Source organism: Gymnoscopelus microlampas, assembly GCF_963454915.1.
Source record: "Gymnoscopelus microlampas genome assembly, chromosome: 4".
Taxonomy (NCBI): domain Eukaryota; kingdom Metazoa; phylum Chordata; class Actinopteri; order Myctophiformes; family Myctophidae; genus Gymnoscopelus; species Gymnoscopelus microlampas.
Window position 1 is genome coordinate 10,791,379 of NC_139941.1, and position 24,095 is coordinate 10,815,473.

Below are 24,095 nucleotides of genomic sequence, written 5' to 3' on the forward strand. Positions count from 1 at the left end.
TCGCGAGTAAATGTCCCCCTTTTTTCCTCGTTTACAACAATGCATTTTAAATTATTTCAAAGAAATAAAAATTCTAACATTTTTCAAAGTAACTATTAGATGCTAAATAATCCAAGGAATTCCATAAATACAAGGATAAAAAAAAACTTTTAAGAAGTAGTGAAAATAGTACATCTGATGCAAAGTGTTGTGTGCTTGTAGATCTGCTATTTTCACTATTTCTTTCTCTTTTGGGTCTCGAGCTACAAAGTCTGGGAACCAGTGCTTTAGAACCCCGGCCATGCTTCAAGCAGTGAGATCACTGCTGTTATAAATATCTCATTGCCAGCAGCGACGACTCTCTCTCTCTCTCTCTCTCTCTCTCTCTCTCTCTCTCTCTCTCTCTCTCTCTCTCTCTCTCTCTATCTCTCGCTCTCTCTCTATCTCTCGCTCTCTCTCTCTCTCTCATACTATACTGCAGCCAGCCAGGGGGTTATAATGCCCAGGATCGTCTGCATGGTACCGCATGCGTGCGTGCGACTGCGTGCGTGCGTGGTGATTATTGTTGTCGTGCGCACAGAAGCCAATATGCCAGAAGAAGGAGGAGAAGTGGCCTAAAGGAGCGATCGATTCTCTCGGAGTCCCGTCTGTGGAAGAATGCATGTTATTCCTCCTTGGTACATTGTAACGGTCGCTCACTGGGTGATCTACGCCGTTGGAGGAGCAGCAGCAGTAGGGCAGCGCAGGGGGTCTGAGGGCCAGCAGCTTGGGGACGAAGAGCAGGTGACAGTGGTGCTGGAAGAAGTGATTTATTTTATTTTATTTTATTTTATTTTATGGGGGTAGAGCAGGTGACAGTGTCGATTTATTTTTATTGTTCATATTTAACAGTGGTGGAAGAAGTACTCTGCAGTGGTTGGCAATGTTTTATAATATCATCATTTTGTATCAGTAAAAGTACAATATTTACCTTTGAGATGTAGTGGAGTAGAAGTAAAAAGTATTGAAAATACTCCAGTAAAGTAAACATACCTCATTTACACAATACTTGTGTAAATGTATACTTTACACCACTGATATTTAAAGTAAAAGTAGCAATAGGCCTACCATAGTGTAGAAATACTCTGTTGCAACAAGTAAAAGGGCCTGTTGGCTATTACAATTTTGAGTACAAAAGTAAACTATTGGTTTCGAAATGTAGGCTATTTAAAGTAGCAAAAGTAGCCTGTAATGCAGAAAGTCACATTTCAGTTTTTTGTTTTAGCAAAATATTTCAAAATTCTCAAACATTTAAAAAATTGCTCTACAAGCTACAAGCTTGTATATCTGTTTTTGTTTTTTATATCTGTTAATGTATATTTTTTTTAGAATTAATCTAAATCGGTAACTAGTAACTATAAAGCATGTCAAATAATTGTAGTAGAATAAAACGTAGTCTATATTAAAACTAGGGGGGAAAAGCCTAACTATGCCTCTTGAGTGTGTGTCAAAAACCTTTAAGGAAACGCTCAAGTAAAGTCAAAATTGTGACTTAATGACTTGAGTACTTAGTTGTACTTAGTTACTTTCCACCACTGAGTAAATGTACTTAGTTCCTTTCCCCCCCATGCATGCACTGCCAGGGGATCAGCTCAGGGCGCAGGGCGTGCAGGCTGTACTGCAGGGTGGGCATCGGCTTCCACCTCCAGATACACCCAGACGGCAGAGTCAACGGCAGCCATGAACCCAACCATCTGAGTGAGTTCACTTGTTACTCTGACCTGCTACTGACAACAGTTCTGTCTGTCTGTCTGTCTGTCTGTCTGTCTGTCTGTCTGTCTGTCTGTCTGTCTGTCTGTCTGTCTGTCTGTACCAGCCACCAGTCAGGGGGTTCACAAACTTGTTCAGTCTCCCCAGGACACATACACACACACACGCACGCACGCACGCACGCACGCGCACACACACACACACACACACACACACACACACACACACACACACACACACACACACACACACACACACACACACACACACACACACACACACACACACACTCACACACAAAATATTATGAATTAAGCACTTAAGCCCTACTTCCAAAATAGTGAAAATAGCAAGGCCACAATAAGTCTGTTAGATGTTTTAACGATTCTTTTTAAATATTAACATTTCTAGAATGTATTTTCTTCAGAAAACCATCTTTTTTTCTTCTTTATTTTTTAAATTTTATTTTTTCAAAATCAATCATTGGTTTTATTTTATTTCTGAAAAAAAAGTTATTTGAAAAAGAAAAGAAAAAGAAAAAAAATGTAGGAAAGTAAAAAAAAAACTACATATTCACGATCCATAAAAATGGGTTTGCAAAAGACTGGTCCAAATCTCCTACACGCACATGATTTGCATTTGAGTCTCTGAGAGGGTAGGCTACACAATGGAACCAAATGGACCTTTACTCAGAGTCACAAATGGATTAAATCGCTGCTCGACTAAGATCGGGCGCCGGCAGTCAGTCAGGAACCTAAACTTAGGTTGCCTGACATGACAGTGAGAAATAGAGTGTGCTCTGGCGGGCCGGCCGGCCTCGCTGCAGGCCATCTGGTTGACATGCCTTGTTTGTGTGGCTTTAGGGATGTTGGCAGGTACGCTATTTGTGGAAGTGACAGGTGCAGCGGAATGGGAACGAGGATGTTTTGGATTGGACTGTCATCGGGACAATGCTGTGTGTGTGTGTGTGTGTGTGTGTGTGTGTGTGTGTGTGTGTGTGTGTGTGTGTGTGTGTGTGTGTGTGTGTGTGTGTGTGTGTGTGTGCTGTGTGCCCAAGATGGTTAAAGCTGCAATCCGTTAAAAAAAAAACGTATGATAACATCTGTTCTGTTGTTACTTACTGCATCATTTGATATCTTGGTAAATGTCTGTGGGTGTCCATATTGTACGTGGTAAAATTGTCTGTGTTGTTAATTCATTCATTTGTAACTTAGAGTGTACAGTACAAATGTCACCAAATGGCCTCCTAAACGGGTTCATTTGTGCACTCTCAGAGTTACATACGCACTCAGGACTGTTACTGTACTTTGAAGCTTATGAAAAAGCACTTATTTCTTTTTAAAAAAGCACTTTTTTCACGGTTCCCTTCGGAAGGAGATGTCAAGTTACATGGGACTTATAGAGACCGTGGTCTCTGTGGCTTCTACATATCACCACTGGAATCAACTAGTAAGACGAGTGTCTTACATTTGAAATATCAGGGTTCATATATCATACTGAAGTGAATTACACACGCACGCACGCACGCACGCACGCACGCATACACACGCATACACACGCATGTGCTCGCACGCATACGTGTGTGTGTGTTTGTGTGTGTGTGTGTGTGTGTGTATATATAGGGTATTGGACAACAACACAGTCTTAGAATGATACAGAGAGTCTGTACCCTCACCCGTCGCAGTTGGTATAGGAAGCTGTCATCTCTTTGTCGTTTCTGTTCACGAAAATATATTGTTTACTAAAGAGCTGGAGATACGGGACACCTCTGTTACTGAGGTGTCTGTTACTCACTGTATAGCAATGAGTACTATCACAATATAGAGCGTCAACGTTTTTACAAAAAAAAAACGTTTGGTTTTAATTAAAAGAATTATCACTTACAGCACCTTTAACCACTTAAACCCTAAATAGCCTAAATTGTTGTACATAAAATAGAGTAAAGAGCCGATATAGAAGCTCACAATGGGGTGGCGAGGCGATGCGTTGTGAGCTTGTAGATCAATTTTTTTTGCCGAATGTTCGCCAGTCATGTAGGGGTGTGTCGATATATCGTCCCGCGATTATCGCGATTTTTTTTTACAATAATAATAATCAGGCATGCAAACAGCCCAGAAAAGGGTGACAACATGTTTTTTTTTTTCGGGTCAGGTGTCACACTATTGCCCTATTTGGATTCAAAACGGCTATTGTAGCTGAAAAGCTACAAGTTTGCATGTCTGAATATAGCAAAACAGAAATATTTGTTTGCATTTGCTCCCCCCCCATATATTTTCATAATAAAAAAGTGCCATATATCGTATCGTATCGTATATCGTTATGAAATTAGTGTATCGGCACACCCCTACAGTCATGACATGGCCAGAACAGGGACGCTTAGATTGATTGTTGCTGAAAAATATCAAAAATGTTATTATAATTTTGAATTATTTAACACAAATCTTCTGGGTGTTCCTGACACAAAACAGTTTGAGAACCAGTGCTTTATCCTCCCAGGTGTCCTGGAGCTGTTCGCCGTATCCCAGGGAGTCATCGGAGTCAAAGGCGTCTACAGCAACAGATTCCTGGCTATGAATAAGAGAGGAAGGCTCCACGCCACTGTGAGTGTTTCTCGCGACCACACTAGTACTAAATGGCTTTTTTAAAAACTATTATCCTGTGTAATATAAACTCCAACGAGTGATGTGCATGAAGCTCTGAGCACTGCTTATATGTTTTGGTCAACTCTGCTCTGTTCATTATCTTAAATCTAAACATGCGCCCACTGCACTACAAAAAAATAAATATATATATATATATATATATATATATATATATATATATATATATATATATATATATATATAGCAATACCACCTGTCAACCGGTAGTGGTCCTACTCGATCACATGATCTAAATGTGTCAATAGAAGGGAGACATACTCTACCATACAGATTGGCTAAAGTAAAATTGTATTCACTAAAAAAGGTACGGATTGCAGTTTTAAGCCATATAGCCAGCCAGCCAGCCAGCCAGCCAGCCAGCCAGACAGACAGACAGACAGACAGACAGACAGACAGACAGACAGACAGACAGACAGACAGACAGCAGGGGTGGACTGGCCATTTTGCATACCGGGCAAATGCCCGGTGGGCCGCTGAAAAGTTTGCTCCCGTTTCAGGATTATTACGGTCATTTCCGGGTCGCGCGGCCCAATCATAAGTTACGTTAATGTTTGGGCTGGGATGCTTTCCAGCAGTGGCCTCAGTGCGGCTGCAGAGTGCATGTGCAACCTAGGTGGTGGCCTATGCTTTACATAGGGTTGCTGGGCTGATGCGTTTTTTTCTTCAGGCCGGGGGGTGGTGGGTCGGTTCAGACCAAAATGCCAGGGCTGAATTTTGGTCCCAGTCCAGCCCTGACAGACAGACAGACAGACAGCCAGGGAGCCAGTTCCAATGAAAAGTCATCTGTGGGGGCCTTTGGCAGGCATGTAGATAGAAGTGGTTCCCTATTAGCACGTGTTAATGGGAAGAGCAGATTAGGCCCTGTCTGTCTGGGCTGGCTGATAGCGTACAGAGCACAGCCATCATGCCACTGGGAGAAGACCAATACGGCACAGGCACATGAACAATCTGCGGGGGGGGGGGGGTGTTGATGAGCCACGCTTGCCACTGCCGCCACATCCCCGGTCAGAGCTGCCGCCCTCTGAGCCAACTGTAAGGATCCCCAGTGTCCGTCGTGGCTTACAGTTTTACCAGATGTTGGTGTTGATCAACTGGGATATGTGGCTAAGTAGCAGCCTCCCACTGTGAGTGGGTTTCAACCACTTACCCTGTTTCAGCAAAAATAACCAATCTGCAAGCTCAATTCAATGTTATAGTCCTGAATCACAGCAAGTTGCCTCAAGTTGTCTCTAAATATAGAGCAGAGACGCAGCATTTATTGCAACGATGGCAAAGAAAAACTCACGGCTCACAACAGGCCACGTGTCAAAAATGCTAAAAAAAACAAAAACAAAAGAACAATCACAATGTTTGAACAATGTTGACAATTTTCCAAAAACCTTTCCTAAAATGTTGGACACATTTTGAAACAACAAATTGAAAGCTATACACAGTCCTCCTACTCTCTCCTATTCCGTACTGTCAGAAACCACAGCCTGTGTCAGCTCAAAGGCCAAACAATGACGTCAGTTCATCGCAGCAAAGTTGTTGTGTCTGCAGACTCTGCACGACCCTGAATCCGAACAATCAGGGGAGAAAGAAAATCTGCAAGCTCAATTCAATGTTATAGTCCTGAATCACAGCAAGTTGCCTCAAGTTGTCTCTAAATAGAGCAGAGACGCGGCATTTATTTCAACGATGGCAAAGAAAAACTCACAGCTCACAACAGGCCACGTGTCAAAAATGCAAAAAAAAAAAAAAAAAGAACAATCAAAATGTTTGAACAATGTTGACAATTTTCCAAAAAAAAATCCTAAAATGTTGGACACATTTAAAAAACAAATTGAAAGCTACACAGTCCTCCTACTCTCTCCTATGCCGTACTGTCAGAAACCACAGCCTGTGTCAGCTCAAAGGCCAAACAATGACGTCAGTTCATCGCAGCAAAGTTGTTGTGTCTGCAGACTCTGCACGACCCTGAATCCGAGCAATCAGGGGAGGAAAAAAAAAAGACAAAGATAACGTTGATGCCCTTAGAACAGAACTATCCATGAGCGTCGCTTCTGGTATGCAGGGACGACACCGCTATATCCGCTGTTACTTTGTATCGAGATATGCAGCCGATGAATCCCGATTTGTAACAACTTCCAACCTGCTGTCCCTATTTTGGGCATGTCATTATAAGAGAAACATTTCAAATGTTTTCTAAATGTTTTCTAAAAATAGCCGATCTACAAGCTCGGACCCAAACATTCTGACACTGGTGGGTCGGGCTCTGGTGAGGGAATGCGGAAAAAAACAAAAAGGCCAGAATGGGAGCATGAGTGCCAGTCAGCGCTGCGGCGGACACGGGCAGCAATTAGGCCAGCTGTGGCGGTTCCATCGGCGTAGAATTAGGTGGGATTTACCTCGCGGGCCGGCTACAGTTGCACACAGGCTCGCGTGGCGGCTCTAGTGTTGACTCGGGCTGGTCGAGAAGGGGGGGGGGAGAAAAATAACAAGCCAGTGGCCGCTGGTGCTCTGCAGACAGCCCAGGGCCTCACGCCGGAGTATCCGGTGACACACTGTCTTTATCTCCTTGCGCCGTCTGTCATATTTAATATTTAGATGTTTTCACAGTGGCAATTTATTGCCCAAATAATGGGCAAGGAGACAGATGCACATTACAACCGTGACCTACCCAGCAAGCCATTGCAAACATAATCTTTTGAGGGGGTGAAAGGGTCACTTGGATTTATTGAACAAACAGCAAGTGAATGCTGGCAGGGGGGGGGGTTGGTGGAGGAAGGGAGGGGGGTGTCGATGGGGGGGGTTCAGACAAAATGAGATGGGTACAGACGCCAGGACAGAATGCTGGGAGGCCCAAAGACAATGGAGAGGAAAACAGGAATTTTGCCTCTGAGGTTTTCCTTTGACGTTATTATTTAGTCGCATGCTCTTTTCATTGGTTTAATGTTTATAAAAAATAAAATATTTTTTTTTGCCCCACGGTTTTCTTAACTTTTATATGATGTTATGATATCCTAGGATGAATGGTACAGTAGAAACATGTCATAACTCCATCCCGGGTCCGCCACAGCTAAAAACGCACGGCTATGGGCCTTGCGCTAGATCGCTTACTGTATGTTAATAGCTTTTTTTTTTGGGTGGTGAGATCTGACGTTCATAGTGCCAGAACACTATGCAACGTGATTGTCTTGAATGCGCCCCCACCGGAGGTCTCACTAGACGAGATTTCAATTTTGAGATTTCAATCTCATCTAGCGATCCGGTGAAAAAAAAAAAAAAAGCAATTAAAATACGCAATCTAGCGCAAGGCCCATTAGGTGCACGTTTTTAGCTGTGGCGGACCCGGGATGGAGCTATTGGACATTTATCATAGCATAGGATATCATAGCATCATAGAAAAGGTAAGAAAACCGTGGGGCAAAAATCCCCTTTAACTCATGAAAGAACCTTCTTTTGGATGAAATATGGAGATTAAGGTTTCTGACCAAATGCATGGACCGGGTTTAAGTTGGCCTGGCGAGTCATTTGTTGGATTAATGTCTAAAGTTTATCATGTGACCATTTTGTTCATACTGTGTACAATAGATAGATAGTTGATACTCCCCGGGTCCTATGTTCCCCGCTGTCCTAGGGAGAGCGGGGAACATAGGACCTAACCTAAACCTAACCCTAACCCTAAGCTTAGTGGGGGAACATAGAACCCGGGGGAACACAGGGATGACCCCGTTGATACAACCAGTGGTGTACCCATTGTCAGTGGGTGCTACGATGTCTGCCGCGTCATCCATGTCATTTTTTGTCATTCGCGGGCGACACCCGCCATTCACGTCGCGTCGTTCGTGGTCGACGGCCATCGATTTTCTCAGCATTGACTTGGATGCAGGTCTAGAATTTCACTGTTTTAGGGGCAAGGCCGTTTGGCCTTTTGGTGTAGTCCATTTTTTGAGGGCACAAAGGCCAAATGCCAGGGAAGCAAGACCATCAAATAAAACAAAGATTTGAATTGAATTCAAGGGTTAAGAGGGATTTCATTTTAGATGGCTCACAAGGCGTCGTGCTCACGTCGCAAGGCCTTGTGAGCTTGTAGATCTGCTATTTTGGGCTATTTTGGGCTTTCGGGCTTAACCCTGAGGATCATGGGAACGTTGTGTTTTAAAGACTGTGACCAATCCATCAGGGCAGGTGGCAGGTTCAACAGATGTGCACGCATTATGATTCCAACAATACAGAATGTGTGGAATCCACTTTGGACCATTAAAACCCACCAAACGCCGCAGGAAGCCCTCACTTCTTCATTTTATAGTGTGCATGCCTTTGTTTATACAAAAATCTCTCACATGGCTTAGGAGGATTAATAAAAAAAAGAGAACCTAGCGCTGGTTCCTCACCTATAACTGCTTCACGGTTTGGGCTTAGTGTTAGGGTCAGGATTAAATTTAACATCAGGGAAATGGCTCGTTTTGTGTGTGTGTGTGTGGGTGCGTGTGTGTGTGTGTGTGTGCGTGTGCGTGTGTGCCTGTGCGTGTGCATGTGTGCGTGCAAATCTGCAATAGAGGAGCTTGGTCAATAACATCGCACACCACCCATAGCTGTCACTAACTAAGGACCAGTGGCGGAAAGTAATTAAGTACTTTTACTTTTTACTTATAGGTGAAGAATCTGAGTACTTCTTCCACCACTGCTAAGGAGGCTTTTCCCTTTTGTATTTCTAATCATTTCTCAAAACAACAGCCAAGAGGCATGGCGGTTGGATTTGGGAATAACTTAAACGTTTGCACTCTTCGTCTGCTAGCTGCTGCTGCGGCGCGTTGCCTTGTGACTGACATGTTTACCAAACGTAATGGCATCATTTTCTGCTGTGCTGCGCTCGTCAGCAAAGCAGAACCGCTCTGTTTGTTCAGAGCGGCAAGAGAAAAGGTTATACAATGTCTCTGTCGGGGTGGAAACCTCGTATGTCCAAAACTGTTACTTTTCAGGATTAAAATTCAAAATGAGCAAAAGTAGCAAAAGTGAGCAAAATGAGCAAAAGCACCGCGAAGCGGCGCGTTTCGAGCTTGTCGATCTGCTACTTTTGATGCTTTTGTGTGACGCTGTATTATGATCAAGTAGGGCATTCATTTACGAAAAAAAAAACAATACATTAAAATATGGAGATAAGAGGTTTCTGCCTGACAGCAACGACAAGAAAGTCTTATGGCAGGGAATAAGCAGACATCCCAGGGTACACGGTATAGTTTCCCACCAGAGGTATTTTTAGCAGCTAAACAACAGCGAACATTCAACAAATATCTAAGTTTCAAAGGATGACATTGAGTTATGGGTTTGCGTGGCGCATGTACTGTATGCTGCACCGGTGCAGCAAGCCAACACGGTACGGTGCACGCGCCGTTTACGAGACCTTGGAATATGGACGGAAAGTAGAACGCTCTTAAAGCGGCGGTCCGTAACCTTTATGTCCTACCTGGAATTCGGACCTATAAGTCTCCCTGGCAACAGACCAAAGTTCTACCTAGCGCTCAGACGAGAGGTGATAGCGCGGGACCGAGTGCAGCGCTATGTAGCTTGTAGATCTATGAGCTTGTATATCTGCTATTTTTGAATAGCCAAATCAATCTTAAAATGACACAGATGCGTTCCCGGTCTTAATGGGTTAAAACAAAAGATAGGATGGACATTGGACAGACTTCCAATACTGTGGAAATGCTGGCCTGGGGCCTTGTCAATCCCAAGTGCCTTTGTCTCTGCTTAGGTTGATTCAAGCACAGCAGATTGGGAGTAGGCCGAGGAAGAGTGGATCCACCAAATATTTCAGGAATCGTAAACAACCATCCACGTCCTTTGGTTGCATGTCAACTTAGCTTGCCGCAGGATTGTTGAGTATAGCACTTTGAATTAAAAACGTATGTCTATAATATAAAATCATAGTTTTAAAACAAGTTGGAGTGAGTTCAGGAGACGAAAGACCTTCACTCGCTTGCCTAGCACCTCGCTCGGACGAGGCTCATGGGGCTCAATTCGTCTTCTGGCTGCGCGACTGCCTTGTTTGAAATGTTTGATTTTTTTTTTTTGCGGAGTTGGGACTGAGAACGGCGCTTCTGCATTCCAGTGGGCAGGGCCACCGGGAACGTTGAAACAGGAGATTGTTGGCGTCACCAACTACTCAAAACATCAACATCCAAATAAAATAAGTCCTTATGTATAAACAGAGCCCAGTGCTCACTACTGTGTAGCCCGTTACTGAGAGTGAGTTTGTGTGCGTGCAATGCGTCTCAACTTCCAAGTTCATTGTCACATCACAAGTTCGTTCACAGGTTTAAAAGAGGGGGTATTATATTTGCATACAATCTCCCACCAAGTGCGTGCGTGTGCATGCCTGCGTTTCGGGGGCGTTCCTGTGTGCATGTCGAGCCGCGCCATTGCGCTGGATTCACACGCAAATCACTGTCACCAGTGCAGATACCTCCATGATGCAGTGCTGCTGCTGGTGCAGAGGTTTCCTGTAAGGAGATAGGGGCCATTTATTTTTCTATGACATAAAGGTAATTATCTAACCCTGTGGTCTGTAGGGGAAACACAGGCTTAGGTTACATGCTACACTGAAAAAATCCTGTGTGGTTCATTTAGCTCAGAGAGCGTGTACAAGTGTAACCAAATGGACCCTTTGGTTACACTTGTAGACTATCTTAGTTAAGGATTTTGATCACAATCAGACTGTGTGAGATTCCAGCCTGAAGGGATGGAACCTTCTGATTGGTTGCGAGGCCGTTTCAGACGTAAAAAATAAAACAACCAAAAATGTAATTTCACTATGTCTTTAAAGGAACACAACTGTAAAGTAAAATACTAACTATAGCTTCAGAAACCAGGGGGGGGGGGGGTAGAAAAAACAGGGACACAGAACACAACACAATTTGTGTCCTGCTGGGGTTCAAGTGTTTGGTGTTTTGTTTTAACCAATCTGAGAACCCATCGTAAAAAAAAATCACACCCTGTGTGAAGGAAGCGGTGCCTTTGGGGCGGGGCTTCACTCATTTCAGTTCGTCCCTATTGGTGGTCTGAGTCCACTTACCAAATTTGTACTTGGTAGCATGCTGCAAACTGGAACAATGGCTGTTTAAAGCCCAGCCAATGGCCAGACAGAGGGGGCGGGGCTTAAGTAATTACAGTTCGTCCCTATTGGTGGTTTTAGTCCATGCGCAAAATTTGTACTCCGTAGCATGCTGCGAACTTGAGTTATGGCTGTTTAAAGGCCAGCCAATGGGAAGACAGAGGGGACGGGGCTTCAGCAATTCATGCTCGTCCCTATTGGTGGTCTAAGTGCACATATTAAATGTGGACTTGGTGGCATGCTGGAAACTGGAGTTATAGCTGTTTAAAATCCCGTGCTCATCCCGTGCTCATACGGGCGGACGGACATAACATACGCTGGGGGTCCCTGGACAGAGGGGGCGGGGCTTCAGCAATTCATGCGCGTCCCTATTGGTGGTCTAAGTCCACATACTGAATTGGGACTTGGTGGCATGCTGGAGACTGGAGTTATAGCTGTTTAAAATCCCGTGCTCATACGGGCGGACGGACATAACATACGCTGGGGGTCCCTGGACCCCTCTTTGATAACCAGTGGCATGTGTGGCCAATGAGAGGAGAGATGGCATAGGCAATCTCCAAGTTCGTGTGTGTGTGTGTGTGTGTGTGTGTGTGTGTGTGTGTGTGTGTGTGTGTGTGTGTGTGTGCGCGTGTGTTTGTATGTGTTTCTTCTTTGCCGTGCTCATCCCGTGCTCATCCGGACGGACGGACATACGGACAAAGTCAAGTGTAGAGCGGTTGGCACCGCTAAAAAAAGGAAAAACAGCGGCCTCTGCTGTTTTTCACTTTTGCATTTGACTCTGGGGGGGGGGGGGGGGGGGGATTAACTTTCCGTGGTTTTGTCGGCTTCGAGGACGCTATTGTTAAATGAGTTTCGGTTTGTTTCCAGAGGGAAACGAACGCACAGATGTAAATCCTGCCCACTACATTTGATTGGGTAAAGCGCGGCCGGCTTCCTGATCTGAAGGCCCGCCCACTTGTAGGCCAATGTGCATAGGTTCTCAACGGGGCTACCAACAGATTCAAGCGCGGCTCTGAATCTGTTCGTGAGAGATTATGTTTTAACATACAACATGTATCCTCTTTGTTTATGTCCAGGAGTGGTTCACGGACGACTGTAAGTTCCGGGAGCGTTTCCAGGAGAACAGCTACAACACGTACGCCTCGGTGCTCCACATGAACCACAGGACGGGCCGCCAGTGGTTCGTGGCGCTCAACAAGCGAGGCAAGGCCAAGATGGGCTCCAGCCCGCGGGTCAAGTCCCAGCACGTCTCCACGCACTTCCTGCCCCGGGTGGACCTGCACGAACATAGCCTGCAGCGCGGCTTCACCGTCGCAGACAGCAGGGCCAAGGACAGGCGGAAAAACCCGCCGCCTCCGCCACCGGCTCCGAAACCAACGCCCCCGGCGGCCAAACCTCCCGCGTCGAAGGTCAACATCCAGGAGAGCACGGGGCCAAGGCGTGCTGAGTTCAAGTACTGGCCCAAATATCGGTTTGGATAAGAGCAGTGATTCTCAACCTTTATAATCGCAAGGTTTGATACGCATTAGGCCACGGACCCCAATTTGATATGATTTTTTTAATCTCTGGGACGCCAGGCTATGCTGAAAGATCTTCAGTGTTCTTTTAACTCTGAGAGTGTACACATGGAAGCAACTCCCTGAGTCACAGACCTGTAACTCCTCAAGGACACCTGGGGGTCCGCGGACCCCACATTGAGAACCAGTACGGGACAGACGTTCTGGGTTTGGCCTCTATGGACAGGATACGTGATTTAGATTGGACTAATATAATAGATGGACAATGACTCTTTGTACATTTTCACAAGCATTCCAGTGGTTTGACAAGCTGTGCTGAAGAATAAATCCCAAAGGGCTTTCAAATAGCTTTTCCTTGTTAAAGCATGATAGAAGTTGAAAGGGTTTTTCACGTGAGACTGAGTTCAAGATTCAATGTTCTATATATTTTTCATTATTTACAACGTTTATTTATTTTTATTTTTCAGAATTGAGACCCAACTAAAAGAACAGATGTAGGCCACATAAATATGATAGTACAAACAGGGTGAATTTTATTACATTTTTGTTCAGAAACATTAAAAATATGACCATAATTTATGTTTTTCCATGACCATGGAGACAAATTGCTTATCTAACTTGACCAGAGAGATCCATATAAAAGTGTTTAAAGGTTCTGTAATTGTAAAAAAAAAAAAAGAAAAAAAAAAGTTTTGTTAAAAAGCTCTATATTCGGATAGTTGTAATCATTGCTATAGACTAGAATAACAGTAACAGGGTTCTCCCTGTCCCTCCAGCTCTTCAGGTCGGGATACCGATTGTATCCAATCAGGAGAGAGAAGCCCACACGGATCATTTATCAGCTTCAATTTTATAGTTTTCCAGTTCCAATTTTGTCCGCTCCGTTTCTTTGTTTCATCGCTTCCATTTGAATTTGTTTATCCTGTATGCTTTATGAGTTTTCTTTCCTGATTGGATGAAGTCCGTATCCCGACCTAAAGAATTGTTTTCTGTTTACTAAAGAGACAAGGAGACCCCCGTTACTGAACAAACAAACTCTATATAGCAATGATTAGAATCAGAATATTGAGCTATTTAACACTCATTTTACACTTACACCCGCTTTAAATATTAATACTCTTGTTGAGCCAGTCACTCTCCACAGAGGTATGGTATTCAAACAAACTGGGGTTCGTTCAGCTTCTCCTGGACAGCTGTTGGGGATCAGCGGGAAAACTGTCCATCAAAACTATATCGTTTTAGCAGCCGGCTGTCACCCGAAAAATCCCCAGTCGTGACCCTACGGCATTCCACCCAGGAGGAGCGACACGGCAGGGATAAAGATGCCTCCTGGCAGGAACAGATCTGTGTTTCTAGAAGGTTCAGGCCCAGGGTTCCATTTGTAAAACAAACTGAGAGGGGATGACATTTGCCCTGAGGACTATATACTTGAAAATATCCAGTCCCCAATGCGGACCCCTATCTCAAAAATGTGTTGTGCCAGGGACCCCCAGAGGAGAAGATTAGTGTTTAAAAACTTTCAAGATTTTTCAAAATGTTTCAAAATAGCACATGTACAAGCTCACGTGACTCGATGTGAGCTTGTAGATCTGCTATTTTTGAATGGCCAACATACATATAAACGGATACAGTGGTTAAAATGATTGTGATGCTACATTAACAACTTTTGCTGCAGGACCCCCTGGAACCCCCCAAAAGACCCCTGGGGGTCCCCGGACCCCACTTTGAGAACCACTGTACTAGGCATCGTGATGTCTAGAGAGCTTGAAAATCGGTTATATTTGGCCGATCTAATAGATCAGCTATTTTCCCTATTTGTCGTTCAGTAGCAGAGGTCTCTCCAACTCATCATGCCGGGATGCCAATTTTTGCCCTTCAGGAGAGAGACCTACCTCATTTATCAGCTACAATGCTATAGTGTTCCAGATGCACTTTTTTCCCTGCAATTGTTATTGTTTCATCACTTCCCATTTCACTTGTTTATTCTGTATCATCCTGTATGAGTTCTCTCTCCTGATGGGATAGAACCCTTTCCGACATGTTGTGAGCTTGTAGATTAACAGATTTTGACAAATTTACCTGGCCTGAATTATCCGGAAGCAACTCTTAGATCCTATTTTTAATACCTGGAATTCCAATACCAACCCTTGAGAGCCCATACCATACATCCAAATGGAAAAGTGCGATCTGATTGTATTAAACAACGCTAAATTCACCAACATTGTAGCTGTACGGAAAGCTTGGATTATCCTCTTTGTATCTGCCAAGTTTTTGTATAATAAAAATCCACCGTAGACATGTTATGAGCTACTTTCTGTGAATAAATACATTTTTCTTAGTGTTGGAATTTTGGAAGCGCTCGTTTTCAATAACGCAACATCCTGCCCCCTGCATTATGTGACATTTAGAAACAGGTTCTAAGCAGGACCGAGTGATTTCCCACGAGCGCTTCCAAACTCCAACACTTGCACAGAATGCATTGACAAAAAGTAGCTCATAAAATGTCTACGGTGGATTTTTATGAAACAAAAACTTGGCAGATATACAAAGAGGATAATCAAAGCTGCAATGTTGGTGAGTTTAATGTCGTTTAATACAATCAGATCAGACTTTTCCGTTTGGATGTATGGGCTGTCAAGAGTTGGTATTGCAACTCTAGATTCCAGATATTAAACATAAGATCTAAGAGTTGCTTGCGGCTAGGCCTAAATAAACGGCCCCAGCGGCCATAAAAATGAATGACCGGAGGGGGGGATATCAAAAGCAGAGACATAGATCCCCCCTAAACCCTCCAGCAAATCCAACCCTGCATGTTAAGTGTATCAGATGGCAGAAAGCACTGGTGTGTCCGGGGAGCAGGGAAGATATGTTGTCCTGAAGATCACAGCATGAACATGCAGGGCCTCTCAGGCTTGATGTCTTTCAGTGTTCTGTGCAACAGCAGGGTTCTCAACCTTTTCAGGCCGTGACCCCCCACAAAATTATCATATTTGAACTGGGGACCCCCCAAAATGATCATATTTTAACTGGGGACCCCACAGCCTGACAAGCGATTGGAATTGTAGGAGTTGAGGCATTACATTTAGATTGACTCGGTTCCACAGATATTGTGAGAATAGCTTAGCAGCTATTTTCATAATGTTGGCCTCTTTCTTATTATTTGACAATTTGGCCAATGTATGACCAGTTTTTATAGCACAGTTTGTTGATTACCTTTGATGCAGTAATGGTCTTTTTTTCATTGCATTATTTTTTTTTTCATTTGCTTTTTTTCAGATATTGATATAATTTTCATTTTACTGTCATCTGGGGACCCCCCAAAATCACGTGGGGACCGCCCTGGGGGTCCCGACCCACAGGTGAAAAGAATAGGGAGGGACAATCAAAACGTCAACATACCGAATTGGCTGGTAATTGCTTGAATTCCAACGCTGTGAAGGGAATGGGGGCATTACGTTAAACGTTTGCCTGGTCATGGGTTGGATTTAGCTGTCAATTATTTACTATATAATTTCTCAAGACAGATTCTGCTGAGAATTTTCTCTTTTTCTTTACCGAATGCGTTCCCAGATAGCTTATTTACTAAGCGTTGTATATACTGGTATACTCCTTGTCATTTCCTCTGCTATTTTATGTGATGAAATAGGCTCTATGCACAGCAGCCATATTGGAAAGAAATCGGGCCTCTACTTACTTCCTTCACAGGTGTTACCAATGATACTAATGAAGGCTCTGTTCCATTCTGATCAGAGTGCTGATATCATGCATGTTGGCTCACTACAAACACTCCATTTTGGTTCCCAAATGGCCCCTTATGGTGGATGTGTAACTCTGAGAGTTATGGGGGTCCTTGAAAATAAGACAACCACTATGCCACACTAAATGGAACAGAGCCTTAATTAGTATAATTGGTAACACCTGTGAAGGAAGTAAGGAAGGGGCCCAATTCATTCCCAATAAGTCACTCACATTTAAAATACGAAATATCTACAGTGGAGAAAGCTTCAGCTACAATACAGAGTGATTTGACAAGTATTAGGTCATTGGAAGTTTTCAGTGGCTGAAATACAGTACATGCGAATATTCTAATATGACCTCTAAACGGCCTGGTGGGTGTGGAGCACTGCAGTACAACTGATCTTGAAGGGAAGGAAGACAGATGACATACAATATAGAGCCCCTACACGCGTGCAGATGCGTGCACACACACGCACACAATTTAATTGACATTACTCAGTTCCATATCATGGTTCTTAACATCAAAACATGCTTTAGCTGCAGTTGGGACTTTTTTTATACAATTGTTTTGTTTGTTTTAGTTTGCCTTTGTTACATTTTTGTCATAAATGTCCTAAAGGAATATTTGTTTTCTATTGAGATTTTTTATAAAAACTTATGTATTAAGTCAAATTATATGTGATATTATATTACAAATAAATATATCTTAGTGATTAAATGTTTCTTAAGCTGAATTTCATAATATAATATACAAGTGGATTTAGTCTATACAGCATTGCTACATTCTTAAAAGGAGACATTGATTGCATTGTATGTTAATCAGACAAATCTTGAATGCGGTGACACCACAATGCCACACAAAAAGGAATTAGTTGCACAAAGCTGAAAAAAACAAAACAAAATGAATTTGTTTAACAGACAAAATTATGTTGCACAGAAAAAAACTAGAAAAAGTGCTCCTCGGAGCACAGGTCTCCGCCAGGTTAGGTAGGTTATTGTGGCCTCCTGGTGGCGCTATAATAGGCCAATGTGAAAAGGGTGCCATTTCTTCTTGGGCCTTTCACGGCAATCGGACCTTGCATTCATGATTTGAGGCATTTTGTTCCAAAAATGTGTTTTGCTAAATTATACCTGCTGGTGGCGCTATAACAGGCCAATGTGAAAAGGGTGGCATTTCTTCCTCGGCCTAGTGGGAATGTGCGTGCGAAATTGCATGGAAAGAGCAAGCTGCGTTCATGATTAGGCATTTTGTTCAAAACGGACCGATCCTGAAAATTTTGGAAGCCAACCTTAGCCAATGAGGTTGAAATATGGAAATCGGACAGATCCGTGTTGATCACATGACTATAGAGATACTGTGTATCAATTTGCATGACGTTTGGATAAAATCTGTAGGAGTAAATGGGTTTTGCACAAATCGGCCTCCTGGTAGGGCTATAACAGGCCCATGTGAAAAATGGAACTATAGCCCATAGCAGCCCGCTTTGCTGCGAGATCAAAGCGTGACGTTACTCTCTCTTCTACACACTGGAGGACTCTAGTCATGAGCTCGTCACCCAACCAGGCTCAGCTGGTCCTCACAGCTGATGGCACTCATGGCAATCTGATTCTTCTAGGCCACAGGAGAGGTGAGGAGATTGGCTGAGGGGAGGGAGTGAGCAGGAGCAGAGTCACAACAGGGCAAAACAGGGGCACGCTAGACAGGACGGGACTTCCTCTTTCTTTGGCGCATAAACCCTAACCTTTTACCTCACAAAAACTATGCCTAAACCTAACCTCGAAACCACGTCCACCTGGGCGAAACACCGGTCAGGTCAACACAGAGAGTGTCCGGACAAGGAAGGTCAGAGGCAGAGGCCATGATCGTAACAACAACCAGTTAGTTGTGGCTGTTCTCACCCCGGGCTTCACACACCTGATCAATCATGTTTCAGGTTTGAATATTTGATTGAATATTTTATTAGGCAAAAATGTAAAACAGAACAGTTACATTTAAAATACTTTGTCTAAAAGGTCCGTTCAAAAAAGTCACTTTTGGTGAGAGAATAAAAGCATCCAAATCCACCCTTAGTCATTGCATGCAAATGGATGCTTACCTGTCTGTTCACTGTCACTGCTAAAGAGCACCTCTTTGGGAAGGGTGAAGCTCACACACATCATCTCCTTGTTTGGAGATACATTTCGCACCAAATGCACAGAGCATCGATCCTCCAGGGAGAACCCAAGGCTAGAGGACGCCCTTTCCACTATGTCCTTCTTAGGGTCGTCGTCTTTAGAGAACCCGTAACAGTGCACTATGGGCAGGTTGTTCTCACAGGAAAGCCCCTGGCTCAGGAGGCCTCTGAACGCATCCAGAAACTCCAGAGCCAAGGCGGGCAGGTTCATAACCACGTGAATGCCGGCTGTTCCCTTCAGCAGGGCGGGAAGCTCCTGCTTCATAGGCCCCTGAATGAAGGCCCTGCCCTCCAGGTTGAAGGCCCTGACCTTGCTGTCCACTTTGTTCAGCTTGCTGTTGTGCTGTAGCCAGCGGTAGGACTCCGGGTTGAGGTCATTGGCAAGTACGATGGCACCACGGCGGGCAGCAGGGAGGGCAAAGGGTCCCACACCTGCAAACACATCCAGTACGGTGTCTCCGCGTTTGAGGAGGTTCACCACTCGCTCGTGCTCCGTGCTTAGCCTGGGGTTCCAGTACACACGGGAAAAATCAAACTCGTAGGTCACCCCATTTTCTTTCACTTTAGCCACCATATTCCCCTCTCCAGCTAGCACCTCCATCTTGAAGTTGCGGTAAGTCGAGTCAATGATGTTCAACTTATTGACCACACAGGTCACCCCTGGGTTTTTGTCCATTATGACCTGGCCTATGAGGTTCCTGTAAGGCAGCTGATGGTCTCTCAGGTTCATGTGTACGATGTGTCCGACTCGACTGAACCCTGTGGCGACGTCTTGGCCCTCAGGAAGCACGGCTCGTAACACCTCCTCACTCTTCAGGTTATCGTAGGTCAGAGGCAGCACATAGTACTGGAGCTCCTGAGGAACATCAAACGAGCGCATGGCCTCAGCTTCAGCCTCACTGAAGGAACCTGCAGAAGACACCCTGCCGGGATCCAACAGCAGTAAGCCGAAGTTATCCGTCTCACTGCTTTTCTCCTCCTTCACAACTCTGGGGACCCCTGAGCGCGGGATTGCGCATCTTTTCAGAGTTTTCACAACTTTGTTCATCACTCCTTTGGGAACACGCAGGGCTGGGACCATAACTGTCTGGGCGAAAGCCTCTTTGTCTAAAGTGGTCATCCCACGGACCTCTGGAGGGGCCCTGTAGAACTGTGGCTCCATCTGACTCTGCTGGGAATCAGTCATAGCCTTAGGAACAAACGCAGGATGGGCTGAGACTCGGTGTGAAGCTGCAGAACAGAAGCTGCGCTGCAGGGTGGGGATGTTCACCTTTCTTAGAGTGTACACAAGTGTGAAGACCCTAGTGGAAATCCTTAACATTGCCTCTGTGTGCTAACACAGGTATTGTAGGAATAATCTGTATTATTCCTAGAAGTTACTGTATACATTTTCATACGTATAGTTGACTTTTCTAATCAATAAATTCCAAAATATTTCTATTCACCAAAATACAGAAGAATTTGGATCAAATTATATTTAAATCACCAAAAGTAAAACTACTAATTATGTAGAGAAGCCCATTTCAGAATAATACATATTACTTTGTTGTATTGTCCTCTTATAAATTCACAAAATCTGTATAGGACCCAGGGAGTACGGTGCCGAGTGGGAAGTCGTCCGGATCGCCGCTAGTCCAAAGATATGAATAAATCCGCAAATATCCATATATGGAGTAACCTGATGTCATAATGTCATATACTGGCCTGGACTCCATATTTGGGCATGGCTGTTACGGACCTCCATATTTGGACATAAAAGATACGCAGGCAGACAGACAGATACAGAGATCTCCATATAGGAATAAAAGGGAACACAGAATTATCAGTGAGTGTGAGTTTTTGAAATAATGTAAACATGTTTCTCACTGCTGTACATTTGGCGAAGGCAAAGTCCAAGACAGTCCTGGTGCAGATGATGAGCGCTGCAGGGACAGGATATTTCTTCAACACAAAGAGGAATCGTTTCAGAGAGAAACTGGTGTTTCGTAAACACGATCCGATTGTGAACAAGCACGTCCTTTTCTTTGAAAAGAGGAAGATCAGATCGATTTAACAACACATTAGGATATGGATACTTTATGGACAACAAAGGATCTCAAATGGACTCTTCAATTGTCACAGATTCTAAACAGCCGTCTGATTGGTTGACTTGTTCTTGTCAGATTATTCATTGTTATTTTGATCAGCCTCGATCCTAGGTTCTCTGTCATGTAGTACTAGATCTGTTCTGTTGAAACTGATGTTATATAATGGAAAGTCCTTGATTATGATTGGCTGAGACATATTCCCAGCTGTTGTAAAATGCTTTTTGTTTGTGATTTTGTTGTGAATTTTGTACAAAATGTACAAAAACTGTTTCTCGTAACATTGTAGGGGAGAAATGGCCTGTGTGCACTGGCTCAACATTGATTAATTAACTAATAATGCATGACCCATTCACATTTACTTCCATTTACAATGTGTGTCCATATATGGAGATCCCTGCTCATTTAATGTCAATGTGAACCGTCCGCCCGATGTCAGTACTATATGACATCATATCGATGACATCAGGGATCTCCACATATGAAAATAAAGGGGACACAGACATCCACCCATAAACTCCATTTATGGGCGTAAAAGCGACCCAGGCAGACAGACAAAGATTTCCATATATGGGCATAAAAGGGACACAGACAGACAAGCCTATCAATCACCATGGTCAACTCCAGCCCAATCGCTGATCTGATTGGCTGAAGAATCAGTATAGCAGTGCTGGGTCTATACTTTCATGATGTCAGAGGGAGGGAGACGTGAGGAATGACATCACATTTGTGGAAGACAGTCCAGGAAAATGATCTGCATATCTGGGTAGACTGTAACTCCAAATGTGAGATATTAACCTCTATAATCTCCTCTTAGTGAAACTGAGCTACTTTAATGGGAAAAACAACATGGCGGCTTCCTTGACAAGGAAAGTGCCTGGTTTGCTGAGGCCGCTCATTGTCAGCACCGGAGCACCAAAGCTCTGCCTGTTCTCTCACATCATTCAACCTCCAACTCTGCTGCAGAAACCATCAGCTCCTGTCTGGGCTTCTATGTCTGCTTCTAAGTCAATGGTTCCGAAACTGTATAACTTCAAGGACCCCCAGTTTTGTCCCATTGGGGCCACGGACCCCCGTAACTCTGGGAGTGTGCAAATGGAACCAAATGGACCCGTAAGGGTCCATTTGGTTCCATTTGCACACTCTCAGAGTTACAGACCGGTACGACGGGTCCATTTGGTTCCTAACTATCAATGGAACCCCTGGAACCCCCTCAAGTTTGCTATCCCGGGCCTGTTCCGGCAGCCAATCAGAAGCCTTACATACATCAGCGTGAAGAAGGGGAAGAGGAAGTCAGTGGAGTCCGTAAAGGACAGGTTCTTGAGGCTGCACTGTGGCCTCTGGGTCAGACGCAAGGCTGGACACAAGAAGAAGCTGTGGAGGAAGCTGCCCGCTCGAAGGAGCCGGCTGAGGCAGCACGTGTTCTGTAACAAGACACAGAGCAAGGTGTTGGACAAAATGACCACCAAGTTCTGGAAGAGGAGGAACTGGTACCTTGACGACCCGTACTTTAAGTACCACGATCGGGTCAACCTCCAAGTGTAGTTACTTTTTCTGATGTGTGGTATTGCACTGATTCTCTATATACCAGAGTCCTCACATCTGCGTCGCAACGCCGATCCGTCCTTGTCCCTTTTATGTCCATATATCGAGAACCCTGATGTCATCAGTATATGCCCATGTATGGGCATGTCCCCTTTTGTGCCCATACATGGGGCAGACTGATTTGTTTGCGCCTGATGCCATGACGACACATTGAGGTTAGATAACACACTCCATATTTGGGGCCATGGCCGTCGTAGACCCTCAGTTTGGCCACAGTGGCCTTAATGCCCCAGCTGACTGTACCACTTTCTCCTCTGTCTCTTTCTTGTCAATATGTAGACGCCAGTGTCTCTTTCTTGTCATGTGTCTTTTGTTGAGAATCTGAATTCTTAACTCCCCTGAGGAGTCCCCATCTTTAAACCAATCCAGCTTTGATTGGTGCAGGGCTGAGCGTGGATCAGATTGTAAATACCATAATTTATGTATTTCAATGCAGATAGTCTACATTCTACAAATTTAAAACCATCCTTAACCCTTACATTCAATATTTTTTTTCAATGGACTAAAATCTTGTTTTATTTGATGGCCTTTGTGCCCTGACATTTGGCCTTTGTGCCCTAAAAAATGGACAACACCCAGCATCTAATATGAGAGTGACGACACTATAGCGTTGACTCCCATGTAAGAATGGGATGCGGAAATGCTCGTTCTATCTCAATGTGATAGTTCCAATGTTTGGAACTACAGCCCATAGCAGCCCGCTTTGCGGCGAGATCAAATGGCGTCACAACCCTCTCTCTCTATGGGTCTGACAACACCAATACAGGCCAAGTGGCCTTGCCCCTAAAATTACGAATCCAGGCCTGCCAGCGACTAAAACAGAATTGTCAAAACAAAAGGCTTATGATGTACAAGAACATTTTAAAATATTGTAATGAATAAAATGGCTGTCCTACAAAAGGTCATTATAAAGTTCATTCAGTTGAAGACCATCAGGTGACAGACACCTGTTTATTTGTGTTCTAAGTTAGTAGCTCTCACTCACAGTGAACAACCATACCGTCTGCACTTTATTAATTGACCACTTGATGTCACTGTTGAACTATTTTCCATGCGTCTTTGATCGGTTTCTCGTGTAGGGGGATTTCTTTTTCCAGTGGTCTTTTTTTTAAACCCTAAATAATAGGCTCTATGCACAGCTGCCATACTATCACTTCCTTCACAGGTTTTACCAATACAATACCAATACTAATGAAGGCTCTGTTCCATTGAGTATAGCACAGTGGTTCTCAGACCTTTTAATTTCCACGACCCCCATAACTCTGAGAGTGTAGGCTACAAATGGAACCAAATGGACCCGTTACACACCCGTACAGGGCCATTTGGAACCCCCTCAAGGAACCATGAGGGTCCCTGGACCCCAATTTTAGACCCACTGGTGTAGCAGGGTGTTTCCAGTGAGCCAACATGCACAATATCAGCACCCCGACTCTGTTTGACCAGAATGGAACAGAGCCTTCATTAGTATCATTGACAACACCCGTGTATTT

The 24,095-nt window shown here is 44.1% G+C and overlaps 4 protein-coding genes across 4 annotated transcripts; 3 read left to right on the plus strand and 1 right to left on the minus strand.

The window, feature by feature from the left end:
• Positions 1–636: 636 nt before the first annotated feature.
• fgf5 (fibroblast growth factor 5) lies at positions 637–12,968 on the plus strand (the record flags this gene model as incomplete). The annotated part of the gene is made up of 4 exons (XM_084055361.1): positions 637–762; positions 1,602–1,716; positions 4,225–4,328; positions 12,564–12,968. The coding sequence occupies 4 exons, from the start codon at positions 637–639 to the stop codon at positions 12,966–12,968; spliced, it is 750 nt and encodes a 249-aa protein (XP_083911487.1).
• Positions 12,969–18,294: 5,326 nt separating this feature from the next.
• LOC311043939 (tRNA (guanine(37)-N(1))-methyltransferase-like) lies at positions 18,295–20,226 on the minus strand (the record flags this gene model as incomplete). The annotated part of the gene is made up of 3 exons (XM_084055363.1): positions 18,839–20,226; positions 18,519–18,535; positions 18,295–18,354 (listed from the first exon to the last, which is right to left on the minus strand). The coding sequence occupies exons 1-3, from the start codon at positions 20,100–20,102 to the stop codon at positions 18,295–18,297; spliced, it is 1,341 nt and encodes a 446-aa protein (XP_083911489.1). The 5' UTR covers positions 20,103–20,226.
• Positions 20,227–20,771: 545 nt separating this feature from the next.
• LOC311043781 (large ribosomal subunit protein bL33m) lies at positions 20,772–20,969 on the plus strand (the record flags this gene model as incomplete). The annotated part of the gene is made up of 1 exon (XM_084055142.1): positions 20,772–20,969. The coding sequence occupies one exon, from the start codon at positions 20,772–20,774 to the stop codon at positions 20,967–20,969; it is 198 nt and encodes a 65-aa protein (XP_083911268.1).
• Positions 20,970–21,849: 880 nt separating this feature from the next.
• Positions 21,850–22,545, plus strand: LOC311043940 (large ribosomal subunit protein bL35m-like; the record flags this gene model as incomplete). The annotated part of the gene is made up of 2 exons (XM_084055364.1): positions 21,850–21,981; positions 22,246–22,545. 2 exons carry the CDS (start codon positions 21,850–21,852, stop codon positions 22,543–22,545), a joined length of 432 nt encoding a protein of 143 aa, XP_083911490.1.
• Between the last annotated feature and the right edge of the window lie 1,550 nt (positions 22,546–24,095).